This window comes from Nannospalax galili, unplaced genomic scaffold (genome assembly GCF_000622305.1).
Source record: "Nannospalax galili isolate Female #2095 unplaced genomic scaffold, S.galili_v1.0 scaffold138, whole genome shotgun sequence".
Taxonomy (NCBI): Eukaryota; Metazoa; Chordata; class Mammalia; order Rodentia; family Spalacidae; genus Nannospalax; species Nannospalax galili.
The window spans coordinates 137,134-160,587 of record NW_008341333.1 but is presented as its reverse complement, the minus strand read 5'-3'; the positions used below and the strand labels follow the sequence as shown (position 1 = coordinate 160,587).

The 23,454-nt window shown below is 40.3% G+C and overlaps 1 protein-coding gene and 1 pseudogene across 4 annotated transcripts; one reads left to right on the top strand and one right to left on the bottom strand.

Annotated features, from left to right (window-relative positions):
* Positions 1 to 908: 908 nt before the first annotated feature.
* On the bottom strand, positions 909 to 14,660 carry Krcc1 (lysine rich coiled-coil 1). Of its 4 annotated transcripts, none has more exons than XM_029565188.1 (4): positions 14,451 to 14,660; positions 11,664 to 11,791; positions 4,488 to 4,651; positions 909 to 2,274 (listed from the first exon to the last, which is right to left on the bottom strand). In XM_029565188.1, the coding sequence occupies exon 4, from the start codon at positions 2,250 to 2,252 to the stop codon at positions 1,473 to 1,475; it is 780 nt and encodes a 259-aa protein (XP_029421048.1). In that variant the 5' UTR covers positions 2,253 to 2,274; positions 4,488 to 4,651; positions 11,664 to 11,791; positions 14,451 to 14,660; the 3' UTR covers positions 909 to 1,472. The 4 variants fall into 4 exon arrangements, with proteins under 4 accessions (XP_029421048.1, XP_029421049.1, XP_008834946.1 ...); XM_029565189.1 differs by having other exon boundaries at positions 4,488 to 4,595; XM_008836724.3 differs by lacking the exon at positions 11,664 to 11,791.
* LOC103737064 lies at positions 3,172 to 7,609 on the top strand (annotated as a pseudogene).
* Positions 14,661 to 23,454: the final 8,794 nt, after the last annotated feature.

Genomic DNA, 23,454 nt, shown 5'->3' with positions numbered 1-23,454 from the left:
TTGGGAGCGTCCACATAATTGAACATATCCAAGTTCCTGAGAGTGGTTGAGCTTGCGCCTTGTTTAAGCTAGCTTGCTCTGGTGTTTTGGGCTGCTAGCCAAGCGATCTACTACTGAGCCAAATTCCCAACCCCGTCCTCTGGTCTGTAAACTGTCTATGGAAGACAGCCAAGTTCTGTTTTTTCCCCAGGTTCCTCCCTGACATGATGCCGACGCATTGCTCTCAATAATCTGTTCATGTTATAACAGTTAATTCCATCATTTTGTTTTCTCCAAACTCTGGTTTCTGACTATTATTTTCCAAGTACACTCAGAAGTTGCTTCCCATGAGTTTTATTCAGTTTAGATTCTGCTCTTTTGGAAGTGCTGCCTTTGAAGGGGCCTTAGAAGCAGAACCAGGGTTCTAAAGAAATGGCAATTTGAACCAGTTTTACATATTTTAATTTGAATATGGGATGCAGTGGGGAATAGGGTCCCCATGACATCTTAAGGCAAAAAATTTCTGCCCTGAATTGTTTGAAAATTATTGTGCTAGCCATTGGGTTCCTCAGTATTACCAACAACATATATTTTTTGAGGTGTCTCCTGTTCAATATCTTTTTAAAATTTATTTTATGTGTATGTATATGCCTGAGTATATATATGTACAAGTACATGCAGGTGGTTGTGAGCCACCATGTGGGTGCTGGGAACTGAATCTGGGTCCTTTGGAAGAGCAGCGACTGTTCTTAACCACTAAGTCATCTCTCCAGCCCTGCTCAATATCTAATTATTTAAATCTGATATAGATAAGGAACTTTTACAACCTTATACTGTGATCTACCTCCAAAATCTTTCATTTTTAGTATAAAGTGTGCAGTTATTGCTTTTCTCTTTCCAAAATAAAATGAGAGATCATTGACACAACATGCAGAAATTAGAACACTTTATTATAAACATTTTCAGAATATAAACTGATCTTGTGTGAAGATTCTTTGAAACTTTTAAAACTATATGTAAGATAAACTTATTATTTTATATGGTATTTCACTTTTCAATCTAGAAAATACACTGCAAGTTAGCTCTAACAAAGGAAATATAAATTGTTTCATAGAGAAAACTAGTGAGCATAAAAATATGTGACTCAAAACTAAGACAAACCCAACCAAGAAAGATTCTAGTCTTTTAATTCTCCAATTTTAAATAAGTGATCTCCCAAGGGAAAATAATCCCATCACAGCAATTTGATGAATAAAAGCAGAGCCACTCTCATAAGGGAAATTACATTATATGAAAAATGTAAGAAAAATGTAATAATGTTTTCAGAAAATGAGGAAATTTCCATTAGGAAAGCAAGCACACTTTTTCATGTCTACTTTGTTAGAGGTTAAAGTATCTATTCACACAGGAAAAGGGACATCGACAGGACCGCATGAAACCAAGTTCTTCAACTATTATTTCAATTTAATCCAAGGAGAACCAGCTAAAGAGCTTCAAAATCCAAGGATAGACTGGTCCCAGAGCATTTCCTCCTCTGTCCGTTCTTCGCCTTGTTCCTTTCTCTCTTTTCTACGTTTACGGTCCTCTTTCTTCGAGGATACATCTCGATTTTTTTTCTCTTTCCGATTCTTAAGCTTTTCTGTACTGCCCTGTACAGTTTCTATGTCTACCTTTGTTTTCTTTCTTTGGATGCTCTTGTGTTTGTTGAAATCCATTTCCTCAGAACTTCTTTTCCTCTCATGCTTGGGTCGCTCCTCCTCTGCTTCTTCTCTGCTCTCCTCTGGATATCTTTTCCTCCTCTGATGCATCTGTTTATGACTGGCTTGAGGGTGGCTGGTACTGCGTCCTGAGCAGAGGTGTGTATGAACTCCATAGTCTACACTGTATGAGCTACAATTATATTCTTGTTGACTAAGGTTCGGGGGGATGGGTTTTTCTGAGAAATGGTCCCTGGTAAATTGACAATAGCTCAGGGAGTCTAGTCTCATCCTACTGTCATGAGTAGGTAACCACTGAGGTAACTGGTTTTCTACTGTTTGTGAAATATTGCATGATCGTGGGTAGGTCTGGATGGTTCCAGATGGGAGTCTTTGATCAAACATTCTATACCTAGGTCTGGAATCAACCTCTTGTCTATACCCATAGTTTTCCAAATAGTTCCCCCTCATCCTTCTGAAACAAGTCTTTGGCTCTAAGCCTCTGGCTTTCTGTACTTTAATATAATCTTCAAGTTCATCTTGAAAAGAGTCATATGAATTGTTTGAATGCTTCATTAGGTTGACAAAAAGGAATTCTCTGTAGAGAAGATGGGAGGAAAGTCCTTACTGGATTATTTTGTTCTAAACATTTCTTTCTTAGAGCTTCAAAAACAAAAAAGAAGCCCAAATTGAAACCTAGTTCATCATAGATGTTTACTATTTTGATAATATATATAAAAATGGTTAAATATCTTTCAAGCCATTCACAAGTAACTATACCTTTCTTTTAAACTGATAGAGTGTAGAAAGGAGCTGACACATAGGATGTTTCTTAGGGCTAAAAATGTAAGACAACAGGGATGTGTGAATGACATACCTATGGTGGGTGGCCTGATCTAAATGTTTAGATAATTTCTAAAGTTCTGATGCTTCAGGTTCCTGCATATTGTTTTCTAAGACAAATAACAGAACCACAAGGAAGTAATTTAATCTTTAAAATCTTCAGTTTACTCAAATAAAACAAATGCACATACTTACCTGACTACAGTACTCTAAGGCTTACTAATGAAAGGATGTGATGTTTGTAAAAGCGATTTGGGAATGTTGGAATGAGAAATTCAGCTACAAGATGGAAACTACTCTTAGGTATAGGGCGTAAGGGAAGACAAATAAGCAGTTCTGTAGCATCTGTATTGTGCTGGGATTCCATTCTATTACTTCTGATTGGTATAAAGGCATTCTAGAATGCCTTCTGGTTTGTTCTCTCAAAGTACTGGTAAGGGGGAGGGGGCAGCAATATAGCTCAGGGTGTAAAGGTGCTTGCCACGCAAGCCTGACCACCTGGGTTCGATCACTGGAACCCACATAAAGGTGGAAGGAGAGAAATGACTCCACAAAGTTGTCCTCTGACCTTCACACATGTGCTGTGGCTCGTGTCCTTGCATGATAGTAACGATAATAATGATGATAACTGGTAAGAAGTGTAAGGGTGGAAATGGAGAAGAAAGCTGAGATGGACACAACAGTGGTAGGACTGATGTGGAAAAACATTTTAGAAGAAATTCATGTGTGCTAGAATTTTTATTTGCTTTTTGTTTCTTGGTGAGGGAGAACAATAACTATTCCCAATTCTCTTTCTTCCATGTCAAAACATAACAACAAACAATAATATGCACTATGAGAGGATAATGTCCAAGGCATTTCTGATGGTATAGTTTACCTCCAAAATTAGGAGGAAGTGTAAAACCCTATGTAGAACTGAATATTGCTTCCCTTTAACAAATACAAATCTAACAAAGCACTCTGGAGTCACTAATGTAAGCTATTTTTCCTGGCAGTTTTAGATGAAAAAGAAGTCTAAATGAAAATTAATTTGATGAATTAGAAAAATGAGCTACCATTTAATTTGAGATGTCTAAAAATTCTGACTATGACAATAAATTATAATTGTGATGAAGAGCATGATATTTTGAGACTTCAAAAAAGATGCACACAAATAGTCAATAGACACATGAAACACTATTGAGGATCATTAGATAGCAAAAGAATGTGAATTAAAACCACAATGAGGTATTACTACACCCTCATGGAATGACTGGAATTAGGTAGACTGACTAGACTTGGTGAGGAGGTGGAACAACTGAACTCTGGCATCTCACTGGCAGGAATGTAAAAGGTACAAGCACAGTGTCTTAACCAAGTTATATATACAGTTAAGAAATTATCTAAGCTGGGCACAGTGGTGCATGCCTTTATTCCCAGCACTTGGGAGGCAGAGGCAGGTGGATCACTGTGAGTTCAAGGCCAGCATGGTTTACATAGTGAGTTCCAGGACAGCTGGGGTTACAGAGAGACCCTGTTTCAAAAAGACAAAAAATTTTTAAAAAAGGTCTAGCTATAGCACTCCTAGGCATTTACCCCAATGGAAATACATGTCCATTCATTGTACATGAATGCTTAAGGAGTTTTATTTGTAATAACCTCACATAGAAGAAAAAAACAAACCTCAAAATGTGAATCAACAGGTGGTTCTGGAGATTGAACTCAGGTAGCACTTAGCCACTCCCCAACCCCAGTAAATCAACAGGTGGATAAACCAAGTGATATGACTACACAATGGACTAAACATTACTAATGTTTACAAAAAGTACAATCCCAAAGTCCATCCATTGAGAAGTAGACAAACAAAATGTTAATGGAAAGGGAATGAAGCACACAGTACAATGTGGATGAACCTTGAAGGGATATTATGCTAAATGAAACAAGCCAGACTCCAAAGATTAGATGGCACAGATATGAACGAACCCTTACCTTTACCAGGCTGAGAACTTGGTGGAGAAATTTGATCATATTCAACCATTAATTGCTTCAGTTTTTCAGCAGGAACATTCCACAGTGAAGACTCCAACAATCAGAAAACTAAAACACCAGGAGGTAGAGATTACATCTGTTTCTAATACTCAACTCTCATTTACCTGAAACCAAGCACAATTTTGTTATAGATTAAAATGTACAACTACATAATTGGCATAGACCAAATCTACAAAATCCACCTTTATTTTCTGATTTGCTGTTAATCTGAAAACAAAGATGCCCAGTGTGGAAGGAGACATCAACTCCCAGTGAGTTGTCTTCTGACTTTCACATGTGCACTATAGCATATATGCCTACACACTGGCATGCACACACAAATAACCAATGTAAGGGGGAAAACCCTACTTTGAGGGCCAAGGAGCCTGCTCAGTGGGTATAGAGGCTGTCACACAAGCACAAAGACCTGAGTTCAAATCCCAAGAACTGTAATGCCAGGTGCAGTGTAACATGTCTGCAATCTCAGTGCTCCTACTGTGAGATAGGGAGACAGAGAAGGAAGAATCTCTGGAAGTTTGCTGAGTATATGCATGGTGAACAAAGTGACCAAGTAACGTGGAAGGGTAGAAATGACAGCCAAGGTTATCTTCTGACCTCCATGTCAGCGCTGTGGAACACATATATGCATTCCCAAGTCAATTTATATATTGAGAATTTCACCTTAGTCAGAATAGCTATTATTAAGAAAACAACAATAAATGCTAGCAAGGACTTGGGGCAGAGGGCCTTATGCACTGCTGATGAGAATGTAAACTTGTCCAGCTGCTATGGAAATCAGCATGGAGGTTCCTCAAAACAAACAACAACAACAAAAAAATAGAACTGCATGACCCAGCTTTATCTGGGTGTAAACCTGCGGGACTCAAATCAACATACTATTCACAATATCCAGGTTATGGTATCAAGTTATCAACAGATAAATGGATAAAGAAAATGTGGTATACACACATAATGGAATTTTATTCAGCCATAAAAATATGAAATTGCTGGAAAATGGATGCAAACTAGAGATTGTCATATTAAGTGAAATATACTACACTCATGGACAAATAGTGCATATTTTATCTCATTCATGGGTCCTAGATTTGTACATATAGCTATACACACAGACACACACACACAGGAGACATGAGAACATAAGGAAGACTAGGGGAAGGAGGGAGACCAGCAGAAAGGGAAAAGAGGATGAGGAGGCTGGGAGGATATGTGGGAATGAATATAGTCAAAGTACATGATATACTTCAAACTTTTTATGAAGCTCGTCACTATGCATAATGAATAAAAGGTAGTTAATACAACTTTTTAAATGATTATTTTTAAAAGCTTTAAAAGGGTTTTGCTTGCTTTCAAATCTGTAGAAATAATTTTACAGTCTAGAAGAAGCCAGTAAGTCTTCCTTAGTTTTTCTTCACAAGGTGAGGTACATACCTGTAATCCTAGGACTGAGAAAGGAAAGATAGGGTCTTGCTGCATTTCTAGGATGGCCCTGAATTCCTTAAATTCAGTGATCCTTTTACCCCAGCCTTCAGAGTAGTTAGGGATATTAGTACATGTCCCTATAGAAGCAGCTGTAGAAGCCAGTAATTTTTTAAAACATGGATCTTGGGGATTTGAACTCAGGTTCTCATGCTTGCATAGCAAGCAGTTACCTAATGAGATCTCCCCAGCCCCAGAAGTCAATACTTTTCTGAGCTGGAAAGATGACTGAGTGGTTAAGAGAGTGCTTACTGCTCTTACAGAGGCCCAGGTTCAGTTCTCAGCACCCACATCTGGCTTACAACCACCTATAACTCCAGTCCTAGGGGTCCCAATGCCCTCTTCTGGCCTCCACAGGTTCCTGCATGCATGTGGTACACATAAGCTCATGCAGACACACACACACAAATAAAAAAAAAACCTTTAAAAAAAAATATATTCTAGCCAGGTGTGGTATGGTGGCATGCCTTTAATCCCAGCACTTGGGAGGCAGAGGCAGGTGAATCTCTGTGAGTTCAAGGCCAGTCTGGTCAGTCTGGTCTACATACTGTGTTCTAGGCCAGCTGGGGCTAACAAAAAAAAAAAAAAAAAAAAAAAAAAAGCCATCAAGTCTTTTGGTTGGGGGCTGTCCCATACCTAAGGCAAAGAAGACAAAGAAGTCTCTGGAGTCCATCAACTCTAAGTTCCAGCTTATGGAAAGTGGAAAGTACATGCTGGGGTACAAGCAGACTGATGTTTGACAGGGCAAAGCAAAACTGGTCTCCTTGCCAACAACTACCCAGCTTTGAGGAAATCTGAAACAGACTATTGAGCTATGCTGGCCAAATTGGTTTCTATCATTACAGTGGCAAGAACAGTGAAATGGGCACAGCATGTGAACAACAGTATTGAGTGTGCACACTAGCTGTCATTGATCCAGGTGATTCTGGTAGTATTATTAGAAGTATGCCAGAGCAGACTGGTGAAAAGCAAACCATAAAAACGTGCTGGAGTTTGTTTAAAAAAAGAAAGAAAAAAGGATGTTAAGGTTAGAGTGCTGGATATCCTGTTTATAACCTTTAACTACTTCAATGGAAGCCACTGAGGGTATAATATCTCTTGATTCATATTAATAGTTTCCTGCTCAAGCTTTATAATTCCTCCTAGTTACAATGCAAACTCAGGATACTAAGTGGCTAAGTTACTGAAAACTTTAGTAGCTTTCTGAACACAATGGAAGATGTGAGGAAAAGAAAATGAGCTTCAGACTTAAAAATACCTGAGTTTAAATCCTAATTTTCTAATGTCAGCAAGTTATTTCTTTTCTGAGCCAGTGTCCTCATTCTTCAAAAGGATAAGATCTCCTTCTGCATGGTGTTCTTGTAAGGATTTAGTAAGACGTGTGTGGTATAACTGCATGCTGGGGTCATGAAGGGGGCTCACAGTATCCTATGGTCTTGAGATTTTTATTTTTGCATATGTAATCCATCCTGAACAGGTAGCTAACTTTGTAAACACTGTGTAGCCCTTCTGCCTCCATGACTGCTAGTGTAAATAAACTCATCTCCAGTTGGTTTAAAAAAAAAAAAAAAGGCATGTGTGAAGTTTGCTGCATGGGGCTGGAAAGATGGTTCAGTAGTTAAAAACACTTGCTGTTCTTCCAGAGGACCTGGGTTTGATTCCCAGCACCCACATGGTGGCTAACAACCATTTGTAATTCAGTTCTAAGGGATCCGACACCCTCTTTTGGCCTCTGCATGTATGTGGTGTACTTACACACAAGCAAAACACTCATATATAAAAATAAATATATTATTTAGAAAGCTTCCATAGGACATATTCTCTTACAACCTATCTCACAATGTAAAATCTATTATTCAAACTGTAACTACTCAACAGATGCCTTTAGTAAAACCTGTCACATTTGTGACATCTATGAAGAAAATAAAGGCAAAATGTTGAAGGTAATACTTTCAATCTTCAACAAGCAATGTATCATTTCATATATTATCTCAAATTTTCCCAATCACTTACAAGGCTACAGAAGTAGCTTTCTGCTCATGAGACTGGCCATTTTAATATGAAAACAATAAGCATCTAATATTTAATATGGTACTCTTATGTTTCTAAAGATGGAATTCAGAGCCTCATACATGTATGTGTAAAGAAAAAACTTTATTCACTGTAAACCTCAAACTTTAAAAACAGATTTTTTAGTATTTATTTAGGGGGTGTGCATGCACAACAGGGAGTTGTAGAGGTTAAAGAACCAGCAAGAGTGAGTCTCTCTCCTTCCACCTGGTGGGTTCCAGAGATTGAACTCAGGTCATCTGGCTTGTAGGATAAGCACCTTTACCTGCTGAGTCATCTCTCTGGCTACATGGCCTCAAACTTGTGATTCTCCTTGCCTGAGCCTCACGAAGACCCAGAATTACAGATGTGTGCCAACATGCCTGGCTGGGATATTTTCCTTTGATCCAGAAAGTACCATTCTAAAGAAGGTACTTGGGTACCAGTAGAAGATTAGACTTTATGAAAGTGATATAGGGGAACAATATTGAAAGAGACTAAGAAATTGAGCCTAAGGCATTATGTTTTGTAGTAAACAATCTCAAGAAATGCAGTCAACTTTGAGTCACTGATTCTAGCTACAGAAAGCCCTCCATATCTGTGGGTTCCACATTTTTTTTTTTGTCAATCAACTACAGTCAGAAATTAATGTCATTTCATAAGAGACTTGAGCACCTGTGGATTTTGGTACAAAGAGTGGGTGGGATTCGTGTCCTGGAACCAATCCCCTGAAGACACTTAAATATGTCTGCACACCACTGAAACCACAAACCATCTTTACTTGTGGTAGGCAACCTTCTTCCATAGTTGGTAACCATTTGAATTTCACTAAATAAGGCTCACACAGGCTCCTCAAAGCTAGCCATATTTGTATATTAACTTTTAGGACTTTGGCTAATTTTTCCCCTTCATAATAAACTGCTAAAATTTACATCTACACATTTAGATTCACAGTCTACAGTTGAATCTAAAGAACCTAACAGCTGAAGTTTATTTTATAGCTTACCAGTTTATAAATAGGATGCTGCTATAGTTTGACCACAAACTCCTAAAAGTCTATGTTGGGGACCAGCGAGATGGCTCAGTTGGTAAAGGTACCTTCCACCAAGCCTGCAGACCTGAGTTCAACCCAAGGGACATGATAGGAGAGAAATGACTCCTTTGACCTCCATAAGCCCCTCCTTCCACATTATTTATGAATGAATAAATGTAATTAAGCAAAAAAATATTAAAGCCTATGTTGGAAACTTTATCCCTACTATAACAGTGTTAGGTGAAACCTAAAGAGATTTTTTTCAGGTCACGAGGGCACTACTTTAATGAATGGATTAATGCCAGTTATGAGAAGACTTGAGGCTCCAAGTTTGACCTTTCTCTACACACATACAACTCTTGCTTTCTACCATGCTGCAGCAAGGCCTTCACCAGATGTTGAAATTTTGGTATAACAATCACTGGCCTTTAGAACTGTAAGAAATGAATTTCTTTTAGGTGTTGCCCTTGTTAGTACAAACTCACTATGTAGACCAAGCTAGCTTAAAACTTGTCACCTTCTGACTTTTTGCCTCCTGAGCACTAGGATTACTGGTACATGCTAGCTAGCAGGTCCAACTTCTACACAGCAACTTAAATGGTTAGTCAGAAACATGAGTAATATCAAACTGTGTAGAACTAGATCCATTCAATTTTACCATAAACCCAATATACACAAGCAAAAATTAAAGTATGAACACACAAAGGAAGGAATTATTGTGGCTGGCCCATGAATCATTCACTTCCTTTTCTGGGGAAAAGGGGATGGTAGAAGGCAGATAACACCGAGATCTTTGAGTAAAGAGCCTGATTTGCTGGGAGGAAGTGACCCCATCTTTAAAATTCCCACAGTAAGATAGATATCCCTGGCTAAGTATTACTGATAATAAGCCCCAAATTTATGAGGCATAACTCCCTAAACAAGCTACACAATTCTCTGGGGTATAACATGGATATGATTTATAACCTATAATGTGAAGTAACCTAATCAACACTTAGAAATTATATTGAAAGCCAGGCATGGTGGTGCATGCCTTTAGTCCCAGCACTCAGGAGGCAGAGGCTGAGGCAGGCAGATCTCTGTGAGTTACAGGGCCAGCCTGGTTGGCATAATGAGTTCCAGGGTTCCAGGTCAGCTGGGGAGACCCTGTCTCATAAAGACCAAAAAAAAGAAAAGAAACTATATTGAACAAGAGATACAATCCAATATGGGAAAACAAGGTCTGAAACGTCTTTTACATACCAGACACTTCTCTGCCAACAGTTGGGTCTCTCATTGGTATGTACCTTTGAAATAATTACTAAATCTTGACAGTGTATTAACACTATTGATTCACCCAAGTCTGACTTACAGTTTAAGCTTCCATGTTAACTAAATTTGCATTGAAAAGTTAGAAGACATACACGAAATTTAATGTGGTTTGGGAAAGGAGTAGGGGAATTACATGTTTTTTTTCTCTCTATATATACTTTTGTAAAAGTAAAAAACTCTGTATTTATGTTGGTTATCTTCAAATTAAGCTTAATTTCAGAACCAGTATGGAGATTTAAAAGGTTTGCTTAAAAATATGTGCTCAAAGCCAGGCATGGTGGCACATGCCTTTAATGCCAGCACTTGGGAAGTAAGAGGCAGGTGGATGAGATGAATAAGGCCAGCCTGGTCTACATAGTGTTTCAGGCCAGCTGAAACCTGCCTGAACCCTGTCTGGGAACCCTGTCTCAAAGACAAAAAAGATGGGGGCTGAAGAGATGGTACAGCAGTATGAGTACTGGCTGCTCTTGCAGAGGACCTGGGTTCAATTTCCAGTACCTACAGGGCAGCTAACAACTGTCCCTAACTCCAGTGCCAGGGGATCCCTCTTCTGACCTCCGAGGGCAATGCATGACATGGGTGCACCTACTTATATGCAGGCAATTGGCAATACATTCATACACATAAAACTAATAAATATATTTTTTAAAGTGCTCAAGAGAATTGTAAATGAGAAAGTTTAGAATAAATTTAGTACCTTGCAATTACGAGTTGTTTAAAATATATAATTTAGCTGTATTTGACTCTAACGTCAGTAAGGTGAAAATGTTAGATACGTAAGTTTTCAGAACTTCCCGATTCAGAATTAATGTACACAAGCTGACTACTGGGACACTGACTCAATCTTTTTTTGAGATAGGATCTTACTGTGTTGTTCAGTCTGGCCTTGAACAGCTGTGCTCATGTGATACTACGGTCTCAGTCTCCTGCTTCAAGTTTTACTGGTCCTATTCTGAAAGTGAGAATAGAATTCTAATAATTGGGAGAATAATTCTTAGGTAACTTTTCTTGGAGGAATTTCCTAACATGGTCTTAAAACACACACACACACACACGTAATACCAAGTAATATCTTCCCCTCTTCTTGCCTACTAGTATAAATGGAAATTAAAAGGCTTATATTCAGGCATATTTTTTCCCCCAACAGTGGGTCTCACAATGTAGCCCAGGCTGGCTTTAGAGTCTTGGTCTTCTTGCCTCAGCCTGATTACTGGGATTACAGGTAAGTGCCACCATGCCCAGCTCACCTTTTGCAATGATCTATATAGAGGCCTAAATCAGGTATGGTAGTGCATAACTGTAATCCAAACACTTGCAAGGTGGAGGTGGGTGGATCAGGAGTGCCAAGAGGCAGTTACATGATGAGGGTATTTACCTGAAATAGTGACAAGGTAATTTTAAAACTGTTATAGCTTTGTTTTAAAAAATCCTACTGATTTACTTCAACCTTAGTAGAGATTTTTTTATTCCTTGAATGTCACCAAATGGCCACTGGAGTCCAAAGTTTCATGTTTCATGAATTATTGACCTAGTACACAGCCATACTATGAAAGAAATACCAATATACAAATGCTAAATCAGCGCATAACGTTAAATCTACACAGGTCTTCAGAGTTTGATTAGTGCAGGGTTCCTCAACCTTGATAATACTGATGTTCTGGGTAGGATAATCATGTTGCATATGTGGGGGTTGTTCCATGCATTTTAGTGTGTTTGTGGCATCTCTGTCCCATACCAAATAGGTACCTGTAACATTTGTTTACTATGTTCCTTCCCTGTCCAGTGATAACAAGAAGAAAAATTGTGCTAGACATTGCCAAATGTCTAGAGGGGGAGCCTGGGTTTGTTTCTGGAACAAGATGATTAAATCTCACACCCTTGGTTGAGAATAACAGGGCTAGTCCACTTAATAGTTGATAAAACTCAAGACCAGAAAGCCGAGGACTTCCTCAGGTCATACACTTGAGAAATTAGCACCAAACCATCACTAGTCACGGCTCTTCTATTCGCATCTTACCACACGTTAGTATAGAGGTTACTGCAGTGTGAGGGACAGCTCTTAGTCACTGCCAAAAAACCCAGTAGACGCTGAAACTGGCAGAACTGCTGGTTTTCTTTCCCACAAAGGTTGTTTCTTCTTGAGATCTGGCCCCAAACTAGACAGAATTGTAGTCTGTATAACTATAAGCATACCTGGTGGCAGAAGTCTGGTATTACCGTTTAATTTAAAAAAAAAAAAATTAAAAAAAAACTCACATTATTCCTGGCTGATATTCATTTGACTCAATGAATTTCTTTATATTATTACTGAATATAAGTGCTTATAAACTACTATTTTACTTTTGTGCCACTTCAGCCAAGTGAACTGTATAAAAGATAAGGATTAGCACACAAAAATTTTTATCATGTTGTTTTTATAGTGTTTATGGGTGTCCTAGAAAAAGCAATCTTAAATTATTTTATAATATTGTGGCTTTCTTCATTTTTCACTCTGGAGACAAGAAGCAACATAAGGCAACACAGCAGGTGCTAAAAATTATGTACATGTCTGTGTGTTTTACTGAAATAATCTTCAGGGGAACTGAGTGCCACAATTTAAAATCATTTCCCAAACGGCTTTAGTCTCATCTCACAGTTGCCTGTAAGCAGGCTATTTATAGGTGTGTGGTACCTGTTTAGAACTCAAACATCTCTACCGGGCTAGTCAACTGCTTTTTGTGTTTCTGGAAATGTTTGTTGGTGAGAACTGTCAAGATTCTCCAAACACTTGTACAAAGTGACTTCACCAAAACTGAACACGGCCCCTAGTACAGGTCAGGTCCCTGGGACAACCCTGCCCCACTTTAGGGAAAAGCTCTGGCTGTTGACTGTTGTTGTTTTTTCCCCTAGCCCAAACCTGATGCCAGACCCTTGATTTATTTTTGTTTCTTGTGATGCTGGAGATTAAGTTTTGGGTCTAAGGCATGAGACAATTCTACACATAGTAGAGACTTCTCTTTTAAAAAGTATTTACTAAAAAAAGGTTACTATTTTTTGTTGTTGTTGTTGTTTGTTTTGGAGGCAGGGTCTTAAGATGGAGCCTCGGCGGGCCTGGGATTCTATGTAGACCAGGATGGCCTCTGCCTCCCTAGTGCTGGGATTAAAGGGCCAGCAACTCAACAATGTTAACTCTTTCCTGTCCTTTTCAGACGTGTATTTCCTACAAGTTAGGAGTGTCTTTCAGCAACTATAAAGTCGTCTTTGCAACGTAACTAGAAGGCAGGGAGGGAGGTCGCCCAGCCAGGCTCGACTCCCACAATTCCCGGATGCAGACGCTGCTCTGGATGACTAACCCTTTTGGAACTGTCACCTCCGGTTCTACTTCCCCGCTGCCTTCTCTGTCCTCACACTGGCCTTTACAACGCCCCAGCCCCCTGAGCAGGAAATCAGGCCGGCTCGCCCCTGCTGTCGGTCTTCCCTCGCTAGTCCAGCTTCACTTCTCGCACTGGGAAATACGCTCAACCCGGTCCTCTCCATTGAACTTTCCTTTCCCTGACCTGCCTTCCACGGCCATGGCCTCCGTGAGCCCAGGAGAGCTTCGACGGGCCCCTCCGCCTCACCTCGCCCCTCCAACTTTCGACTCCAGTGCCCACGCTACTTGCTGGAGCCCCACTGCCCGCCCGGCTGCACCTCTACCGAGGTGGCTGGCGTCCTCTGCGCACTGCGCGCCTCCACCCGAGGCTCTGGATCCACCGCCCGGGCCCTCGGGTGGTCCCCGAAGGCCCAACCTCCTCGCTGGGCCGCCGCCGTCGCCCTCACGCTCCAGGCCCGCAGCCTGGCCGCCTCTCGGGTCCCCCAGACCTCCGCTTCCTGCCCGAGGCGAGGCTCGTCGGGCCTGGCGCGGCGGGCGCTGAGGGCGGCGGAGGAGAGAAGGGCTCCGTGGGCCGCGTCCCCATCGCCGGCCATTTCGCAGTCGGGCGGGGCGCGCACGGCCTCTGGGCCGCCGGGATTGAGGCTGAAGCTCGGGCCGCCCCCGCCGCCGGGCGGGAACTCACCTTCTCTGAGGCAGGGGCGGGCGTCTACAACTACTGTCCCCCTCCCCGCCAACGCCGCAGGCAGGGGGCAAAGGCAGCGGTGGAGGTGGCGGAGAGGCAGGAGCTCGGCTGCCACCGCCGCCGCCTCCGCCGCCGAGTTAGCGGGGTGGGGGGAGGAGGCGGAGACCTGACTTCCTGACGGGAAGTCGCCGCCACTACCCGCGGCTGACTGGACGGCACCAGCGCCATAGCGGCGGGGCGCGCCAGCACGCATGCGCAGCAGGCAGCCTCGTGCTCTCGGAGGGCTCTGTAGCCCCGCCCTCCATGTTTGCTCCGCCCCCTCCCGCCATTTCCGTACTCCACTTTATGTTCGCTCGGGTTAACAGTAGTTATGGTGGCGTCTGGTCACTGGAGGCACCGGACATACCCACGGAGTGAATCCAAAGGCAACCGAGGCCGAAATGAGTCCGGACATGTATGGATTCCACCAGCAAAGTATCCAAAAAGTACATGCCTCCTGCTTTTTCTTCCTCTTGTTAAAAGTAGATTAAGCACAATCCTCGGTTACGTACTCATTGTCAGCATCGTCCATAAATCACCTTTCCCTCTCACTTTCTCAGGTTATTGCATATAAGTGTATACCACACCTGAGGCCATATGCAGTATGGGTATAGATCTGATCATCTCATCCGGTGTCCTAAAGAAATTATTATTTATTTACTTACTTTCTAAAGTATAAGCATATATACACACACATATGTATCTATCACATATATACAGCATCCCACACATGTACAGCTAAGTACGTTTAGTTTTAAAAAAATCTTTTATATATTTTTTAAAGATTCGATTTATTTGTTCTTGTTTTTGTTTTTGAGACTACCCCCTCACTTTTGGCCTGGAACACAGGATCCTACTGCCTCAGACTCCCAAGTGCTGGGATTACAAGTCAGCACTACCACACCCAATTGTATATTTTTTTTAAACAAAGATTTATTTTTATTTATGTGTGTGTGTGTGTGTGTGTGTGTGTTTGTGTGCCTAAGGAGGACAGAATAGGGCATAGGGTCTCTTGGAAAAGCAGCAAGTCCTCTTAACCCCTGAGCTCTCTCTCTCCAATCCCTGTAGGTTATTTTTTAAACTTCATAAAATTTATGTTCTCCTCTATATAGCATGCTGAATTTTGCTTCACATTTAGATATTCAGATTTGAATAAGCTTTTGCAAATAGGTGTAATTTTTTTTTCAGTTCTTGTTGATGGACCTGTTTCCTATACTTACGAAAAAGTTTCCCCTGGTTACCCTCTACCTTTCTGTCACACTGACATTGCCTTATTTCAGGTTCTTACCACCTATTGCTTGAAACATGCTAAGATCTCCCTTCCTCTAACTTCAACTACTTCAGTCTCTCAGTATTGCTACCGACAGCTGTATCTAAAAGTCATTACTGGGTCCCTATTGTCTGTTGGAAAAAATTAAGGTGAGTCAGACCTCTCAGCTTCTGTATACCTGCTTGATGCCACTTCCCCCCTGCCCCCAAGGGAAAAATGGTTTATTTTAGCACACAGTTCCAGGTTCCAGGCCCTTACAGCGGGGAAGTCAAGGCATCAGGAGTCTGAAGCAGTTGGTCACATTACGTCGGTAATCAGAAGAAGAGAGCAACGAGCGCATGCATGCTCCCTGACGTCTTTATTTTCTATTGCTCCCACCTCCCTGCACTACTTGCACCTTCTGATTTGGTAACATTAAACTTATACTGATTCCTGTTTGTTTTAAAACTTTTATTTATTAGTGTGTATGTGTATGACACTCATGTGGAGGTCAGAACACAGCTTAAGTTGGTTCTTTCCTACTATTGTGGGTTCCGAGGATTGAACTCAGGTCTTTAGGCCTTCAATGCAAGCGCTTTTACCTGCTGAGCCGCATTGCCAGCCCTGATTCCTGTTAATACCACATTATTGCATAACCCAATAGACTGTCTTTGCTCCCTTTTTCTGAAATTCCTACTCCAGTACTTACTAATGAACTCCTTCCTTGGAAGGATCACAAAGCCTTGCACATGCTGGGCAAGCAGGTTCCATGCTGTTTTAATAAGAGCACCAGGACCAGAGAAGTGAGAGTTTGTCAGTGATGTGCTTAGGCAGGATATGTGAGTGATAGATAAATTTAAGCTTTATTTTATTTTTAGTTACGTGTATATGTGTATCTATGTGGGTATGTGCCTGTGTGCGGAGGTGCCTGGTGAGACCAGAGGCATCAGATCCCTGGAGCTGGCGTCACAGGTGGTTGTGAGCCACCTAATTTGGGTGCTGGGAACCAAATTAGGGTCTCTCCTAGAGCAGTATGGGCTCTTAACCATTAAGCCATCTCTCCATCCCCTCCCCCTTTTTAGTCAGTCCCTTCCCCCCCTGTTTACGCAGCCCCCCCATTCAGTCTCTGAGCTTTCTCCTTGATTATGTTTCTCATATTGTTTTTGGACCGAGTGAATGAAAGAGCCAGTGAGTGGGCTTTGAGGCAGGGAGTGCTCCCTGACACGGGCATGCCTTCTGCTATCATTTGTCTCGGCAGAGTCTGGAAAATATGTAAATGAGTGAGTGTAATAATTTTCTAAGACAGTTTTATTTATTATACTAATTGAAATTTGAATTTTGCTTAATTTTCATGTGCCATAGAATTTTATTTTCCCCCAACCATTACAGAAGGTACTTTCTTTGTTTTTGAGACAGGGTCTTCTTTTGTATCCCCAGTTGGCCTGGAACTTACTATTATAAATCCAATTTGGCCTGGATCATGTAGAAATCTGCCTGTCTCTGCCTTTGCCTCCAGAGTGCTGAGATTAAAGGTGTGCACCACTATGCCCAGGGTACAAACTATTCCTAATTCTCAGGCATAAAGGACTCTTGAAGAAAGACCTTTGACCTAAATAAACTTTAGCACCAGGTAGAAAAGAAGTTGAGTGAAGGGCTGTTTTTTTTTTAACTGAAGTAGGTTTAGAAAAGATGTGAAGTCGCGCAGCTCCTTTGATTTGCCACTAGATGGCAATGTCGGCAGGCGTGTAGCTCAGTCAGTAGCTCGGCAACAAAGGAGATGGCATGGTCCGGTGCAGTATTCATACAGACACAAGAACTCTACCAAAATTCAAAACTTCACAAACTATGTGGCTGATTTTTTTCATTTAATTTTATATTTTCTTTTCTTTTCTTTTTTTTCGGTCTTTTTAAGACAGGGTCTTCCAAGTAGCCCCAGCTGGCCTGGAACTCAAGACCAGGCTGACCTTGAACTCACAGAGATCTGCCTGCCTCTGCCTCCAGAGTGCTAGGTCTAAAGGCTGGCATCATCGTGCCCGGCTTTACTTTTACATTTACATATATATATATATATATATATATATATATATATATATATATATATATATATATATATATATATATATATATATATATATATATATATATATATATATATATATATATATATATATATATATATATATATATATATATATATATATATATATATATATATATATATATATATATATATATATATATATATATATATATATATATATATATATATATATATATATATATATATATATATATATATATATATATATATATATATATATATATATATATATATATATATATATATATATATATATATATATATATATATATATATATATATATATATATATATATATATATATATATATATATATATATATATATATATATATATATATATATATATATATATATATATATATATATATATATATATATATATATATATATATATATATATATATATATATATATATATATATATATATATATATATATATATATATATATATATATATATATATATATATATATATATATATATATATATATATATATATATATATATATATATATATATATATGTACATATTCTTAAATTGTAACATACTCAACTGAGGATATACAATCAACTCTTGTGAGGACTCTTACATACTTGGGACAACAATATAATTACAAATCTAAGCATAGGTGCTACAGCATGCCATCTGTTAACAGACTACCCAAGATTCAGGCCACAAGAGGAACCCAATCTCACATTAAGAGGCTGTTTGGCCAGGAATGCTGGTGTGGACCTATAATTTCAGCAATTTGGGAGATTGTGCTGGTTAACTTTTGTCAACTTGACATAAATTAGAGTCGCCTGGGAAGAGGGATTCCCAGTTGAGGAATTTCTTCCATCAGATTGGTCTGTAGTATGTTTTCTTGATTGCTAACTGATGTAGGAAGGCCCCACCCACTGTGGGCAGTGCCACCACTGGGTTAGGTAGGTGGGTCTGGGCTATATTATAGAAGAAAGGTAGTTTAGCAAGGCAGAGGAAGCAAGCCAGTAAGCAGCGTTCCTTCAAGGTCTTTGCCTCAGTTCCCGCCCTGAGTTCCTGCTGTGGCTTCCCGCAATGTTGGACTGTAACCTGTAAGCCAAATCAACTCTTTCCTCCCCAACTTGCTTTTGGTCAGTTTCTATCATAGAGACAAAGGAGCAAACTAGGACAGAGGTTGATGCAGGAGATCATGAGTTTAAGGCTAGCCTGGGCTATATCCTGAGATACTATCAACAACAACAACAATGACAATGACAGCAACAACAAAGGCTATTTGAAGTCATGCCTAGGTTTTGAAACTATATACCCATCTCTTCTAAACAGTCTGTATGTCTGGCCTCTCCTGCTACATTCTTCTATCCTTGAAGCACTTCACTAGGGACCTGGCATTACCTTTGCTTAGCATATCCTGCACCCATTGCCCTGAGCTTGCTTTAGGTTGTGGGAGTATAGGGTAGCCACGGTAGTAGTGTCTTTTGTGGGGAGAGGGGCGGGGGATTCTGCTGACGTAGACGTAGATTCCATGACAGCTTGGACATCCTGCTCTATAGCTATCATTCTTAAGATCTTGTCTCAAATCTCCCAGCTCAGACTCCTCTCTGAACAGCGCCTTTTGGCTTGAGCAGTCTCATGTCTCACCCTTTCTCTTCACACTTCTTTAACCACTGGCACAAATGAAAAAACAAGATGCCTGTTAGAAACATTAACAGTGGAAAAACTTTCCAGTCTTTTGGAATAGAAAAATCAGCAGCAGCAACATTATCATTAAAGTCTATGAAGCTCATCTGTGGTCTGAACTACTATATCACATTGCCACACAGTTGAGTGTACCCTGGCACCTAGTTAGAGTCCCTAGGAGTTACAGAATGAATCTAGTTTTTTCATCCATATTTTAGGATACACGACGTTGAAAACTTTCATGCTCTTCCTGAATCTTTGCTTCTCTGACAAAATATTTCCACTACGGCAATACCAAATCCTCTCAAAATTCTAGACCTATTTTCCCGATATCAAAGGTCAAAATTTCTCAATTTAGGCAATCTCACTATGAGGGGAGAATTGTGGAAATTTTTGGTGTCAAAATGAACAAAGGTGTTAGGGGCATATTATTGTTAAGGCCAAGACTACCAAGAAAGATTTGGGTCCCAGTGGGAAAAGTCCTGGGAATGGAGGGACGCTAGCAAAGGCAGTTAAGCACAAAACTTCTGCATCAGATTTGTGCTGATATGCAATGTAGCGGGCCCTGTGTCCACTCATCACTACCAGCCTGGGCACTTGTGCCAATGCCCACTGTCTCATTGATGCCCAGAGATGCTAGATGTCCTAGGAAGCAAAGGAGGACCTTGTACAATGAAGAGCCTCTGCTCTTCCTCCTTAAATCCAAACCCCAGAGGCATGGTTCAGGTAGATGAAAAACTGTTTAGAATCACCTGAGCCTAGACTTTTTTTAAAAAATATTTTTTATTATTTTAAAATTATATGTGTGTCTGTGTGTGGGTATGTGCACCCGAGTGCAGGTATATGTGGAGGCCAGAGGCATTGGATCCCCTGGTACTGGAGTAGGTGGTTGTGAGCCACTCCACAGAGGTACTGTGAACTAAATTAAGGTCCTCTGCAAGAGCAGTATACACTCAACCACTTAGCCATCTCTCCAGCCTCTTGAACTCTGTTTTGTATGTCATAATAGAGAAGATTTTGAAACACTTTAGTATTTTTAGGAGTGTGTCTTCTTGACAACTAACAGAACATAGTTCTGAGATATTCTCTAGGATCAGTGTTCTAATATTTTCTTTTGCTCAGAATTCCATTGAGAGGTACTTACTGCTTCAGAAAGTCATGTCACAGACATCAGTTCCCCATGTGGTATTTGTGTCCTTCGAATAAACCTGCATTTTTAGCTTTCACTATCATAGTGAATATGCTTTCTGATGTCTCCTACTCTAGTTCTACCAAGCATGTAGATAATGGCCACATTTATATATTTCATTGGCAATACATATATATTAATTTACTGTACTTTAACTTTCATGGTCTTTCTTCCTTATTGAGGTAAGCTAATTGTTTGTAGACATAAGAGCTAGTAAATGATAGTCTACATGAATTTCATTTCAGGGTAGAAGAAGAGGTGGTCGATAATATTTACCGTAATGAGAGACTAAATATAAAACTATACGCTAGATTCTTATTGATGAGGAAACAAAGTAAGACAAACTTAGTGACTTAAAACAATATGTTTCTCATCATCTTACAGTTCTGGAGATCAGAAGTTTGAAATGGGGTTTGTCAATCAAGGTTTTGGCAGGACTGTGCTCCTTCTGGAGGCTCTGGAGTAGGGATCTTTTCTTTTGCCTATTCCAATTTCCAGAGGTCTCCTGAACGTCTTGACTCATGACCCATTGCTCCATCTTTGAAGTTAGTAGCAAGGCGCCTCCAAATGTTTCTCTGCCTCTGCCCTGCTTGTCTCCATGGTCATCTTTCCTCTGTCCCTGCCTTCCTTCTACAAGGATCTTTGTGATTACATTGGTCCCATCAGGATAATCCAGGATAATCTCCCCACCCAAGATCCTTAATTTAATTACATTTGCAAAGTCCCTTTTGGTATTTGTCCTTAGTCCATTGTCTGATGTTCTAACTGAATATTACAGATTAATTTATAAAGAATAATAAGAGTCATGGGGCTAAAGGCTGGGAAGTTCAAGAATCAGGTGGCTGTATCTGGCAAAGTCTTTCTTGCTAGTGGGACTCTTTGCAGAGGCTCAACCAAGGTGGAGCAGGGCATTGCATCATGGGACAGAGCATTTGCATTCATATCCCTTTCCTTCTAATTATAAAGCCACAGTGCCATTAGATTAGGGTCCCCCGTTGGGCCTCACTTAACTTAATTTCTTCCCACAGGACTTCCAAGTATTATACTTGGATTAAATTTCCATCCTCTCCATGCTTCATGCTGGGGCTTCTATTCTACATCAGTTTTGGTAGAGACATTCAATGTATAGGTAGTATATGTAGCAATATTAGCTCTAGGGATTTGAACTTGGACATCTTTGAGGAGCCATTAGTCTTCCTACTACACTTTAATAATATAATAATTGTATTCTGTTAAGGTTGATACCCGCAAATTCAACTAAAGCTCCAAGCTTGATGCTCCTTTTCTTCTTGGTCTCAAGATCAGGTAAGTTTCTTCTTTGGCCGTGGCTTAGGCTAAGCATGTTCCAATATAGCGTCTAGATCACAGATTTAAGTCCATATCAAGCTGAGCACTGGTCCCCAATGGAATACTAGTTATTGCAAAGGCCTTGCACCATCAAGCATGGTTTATGCAGGGCACTCACTGAAAGCTAACTGGGTTGAAAACTCCTCCTTAGTACTTTCTTTTCTCTTGGAATAATATATTTACTTTTTAGTTTTTATTATTTTGTTTTTCTTCTTGGGCTATTTAGCTCAAGATGGCCTCAGACTTAGAGTCTCTCTGTTGTAGCCTCTGGAGTGGCTGGATTTACAGGTGGGAAACACCATGTCCAGCCCTTAATGTTTACTTTTCCAGGCATCAATTTCAAATGCCATGCAGGGTGTGATAGTGCATGCCTTTAATCCTAGCACTTGGGAGGTAGGGGCAGGCACATCCCCGAGAGACTGAGACCAGCCTGGTCTACATAGCAAGTTCCAGGTCAGCTGAGGCTACAGGGAGACCCTGTCTCAAAAAGATCAGACAAAACAAAACAGATACCTTAAATTGTTTTGCTCTTCAGATATATGAAGTCACTGAGATATTCTCTAGGTTCAGTGTTCTAATAATGAAGACGTGCTGTCTGGTAAGGAAGTTGGATGGGCTTTCATAATTCAAAGGAGTTTGAGACATGCAATTGGGTTGAAGATCTCTTAAAATTTCTGGCTCATCTTGATAACTTTGAGAGGCTAACATGACAGACAGAATAAAAGTAGCCATCACTAAGTGATTACTTTATGAAATGGCAAGTGCTATGCTGTTTCCTTTCACATCTTACCTTATTTGCTACTCACCAACATCCAGTGAGGTAGATGTTGCCAGCCTTGCTTTATATAGGTTCCATCTCCTGGCAGCAGTACTCAGTGCTCATGAGCTACTATAGTCATAAAGATTCAGGACACAGGTCCCCCATAAGGCAGTGTATCTTAGTTTCTACTGCTGTAACAGAATGCTAGAGACTTGGTAATTTATAATGAGCAGAAATTTATTGACTCATGAGTCTGGAGGCTGTAAAGTCTGTGACTGAAGGGCTGTATCTGGGGAAGGTCTTCCTGCTGCATCACAGCACAGTGGAAAGCGATCCCATGGAGAGGGGATATAGTGGGAGAGAGACCAAACTCACCCTTTTGGCAGGAATCCACTCTCAGCCATGGTATTAATGAGGGTGGAGGTATTATGAATGAAATCACTTCTTTTTTAAAAATTATTTTACTTATTTTTATTTTATGTGTATGTGTGTATTTTGTGCATGTATGCAAATGTGCCCATGTCACGAAATGCCTGAGGAGGACAGAAGAGGGCAATGGGATCCCCTGGAACTGGAGTTACAGATGGTTGTTAACTGCCAAGTGGTTGTTGGGATTCAAACCTGGGTCTTCTGCAAGAACACCCAGTGCTCTTAACCAC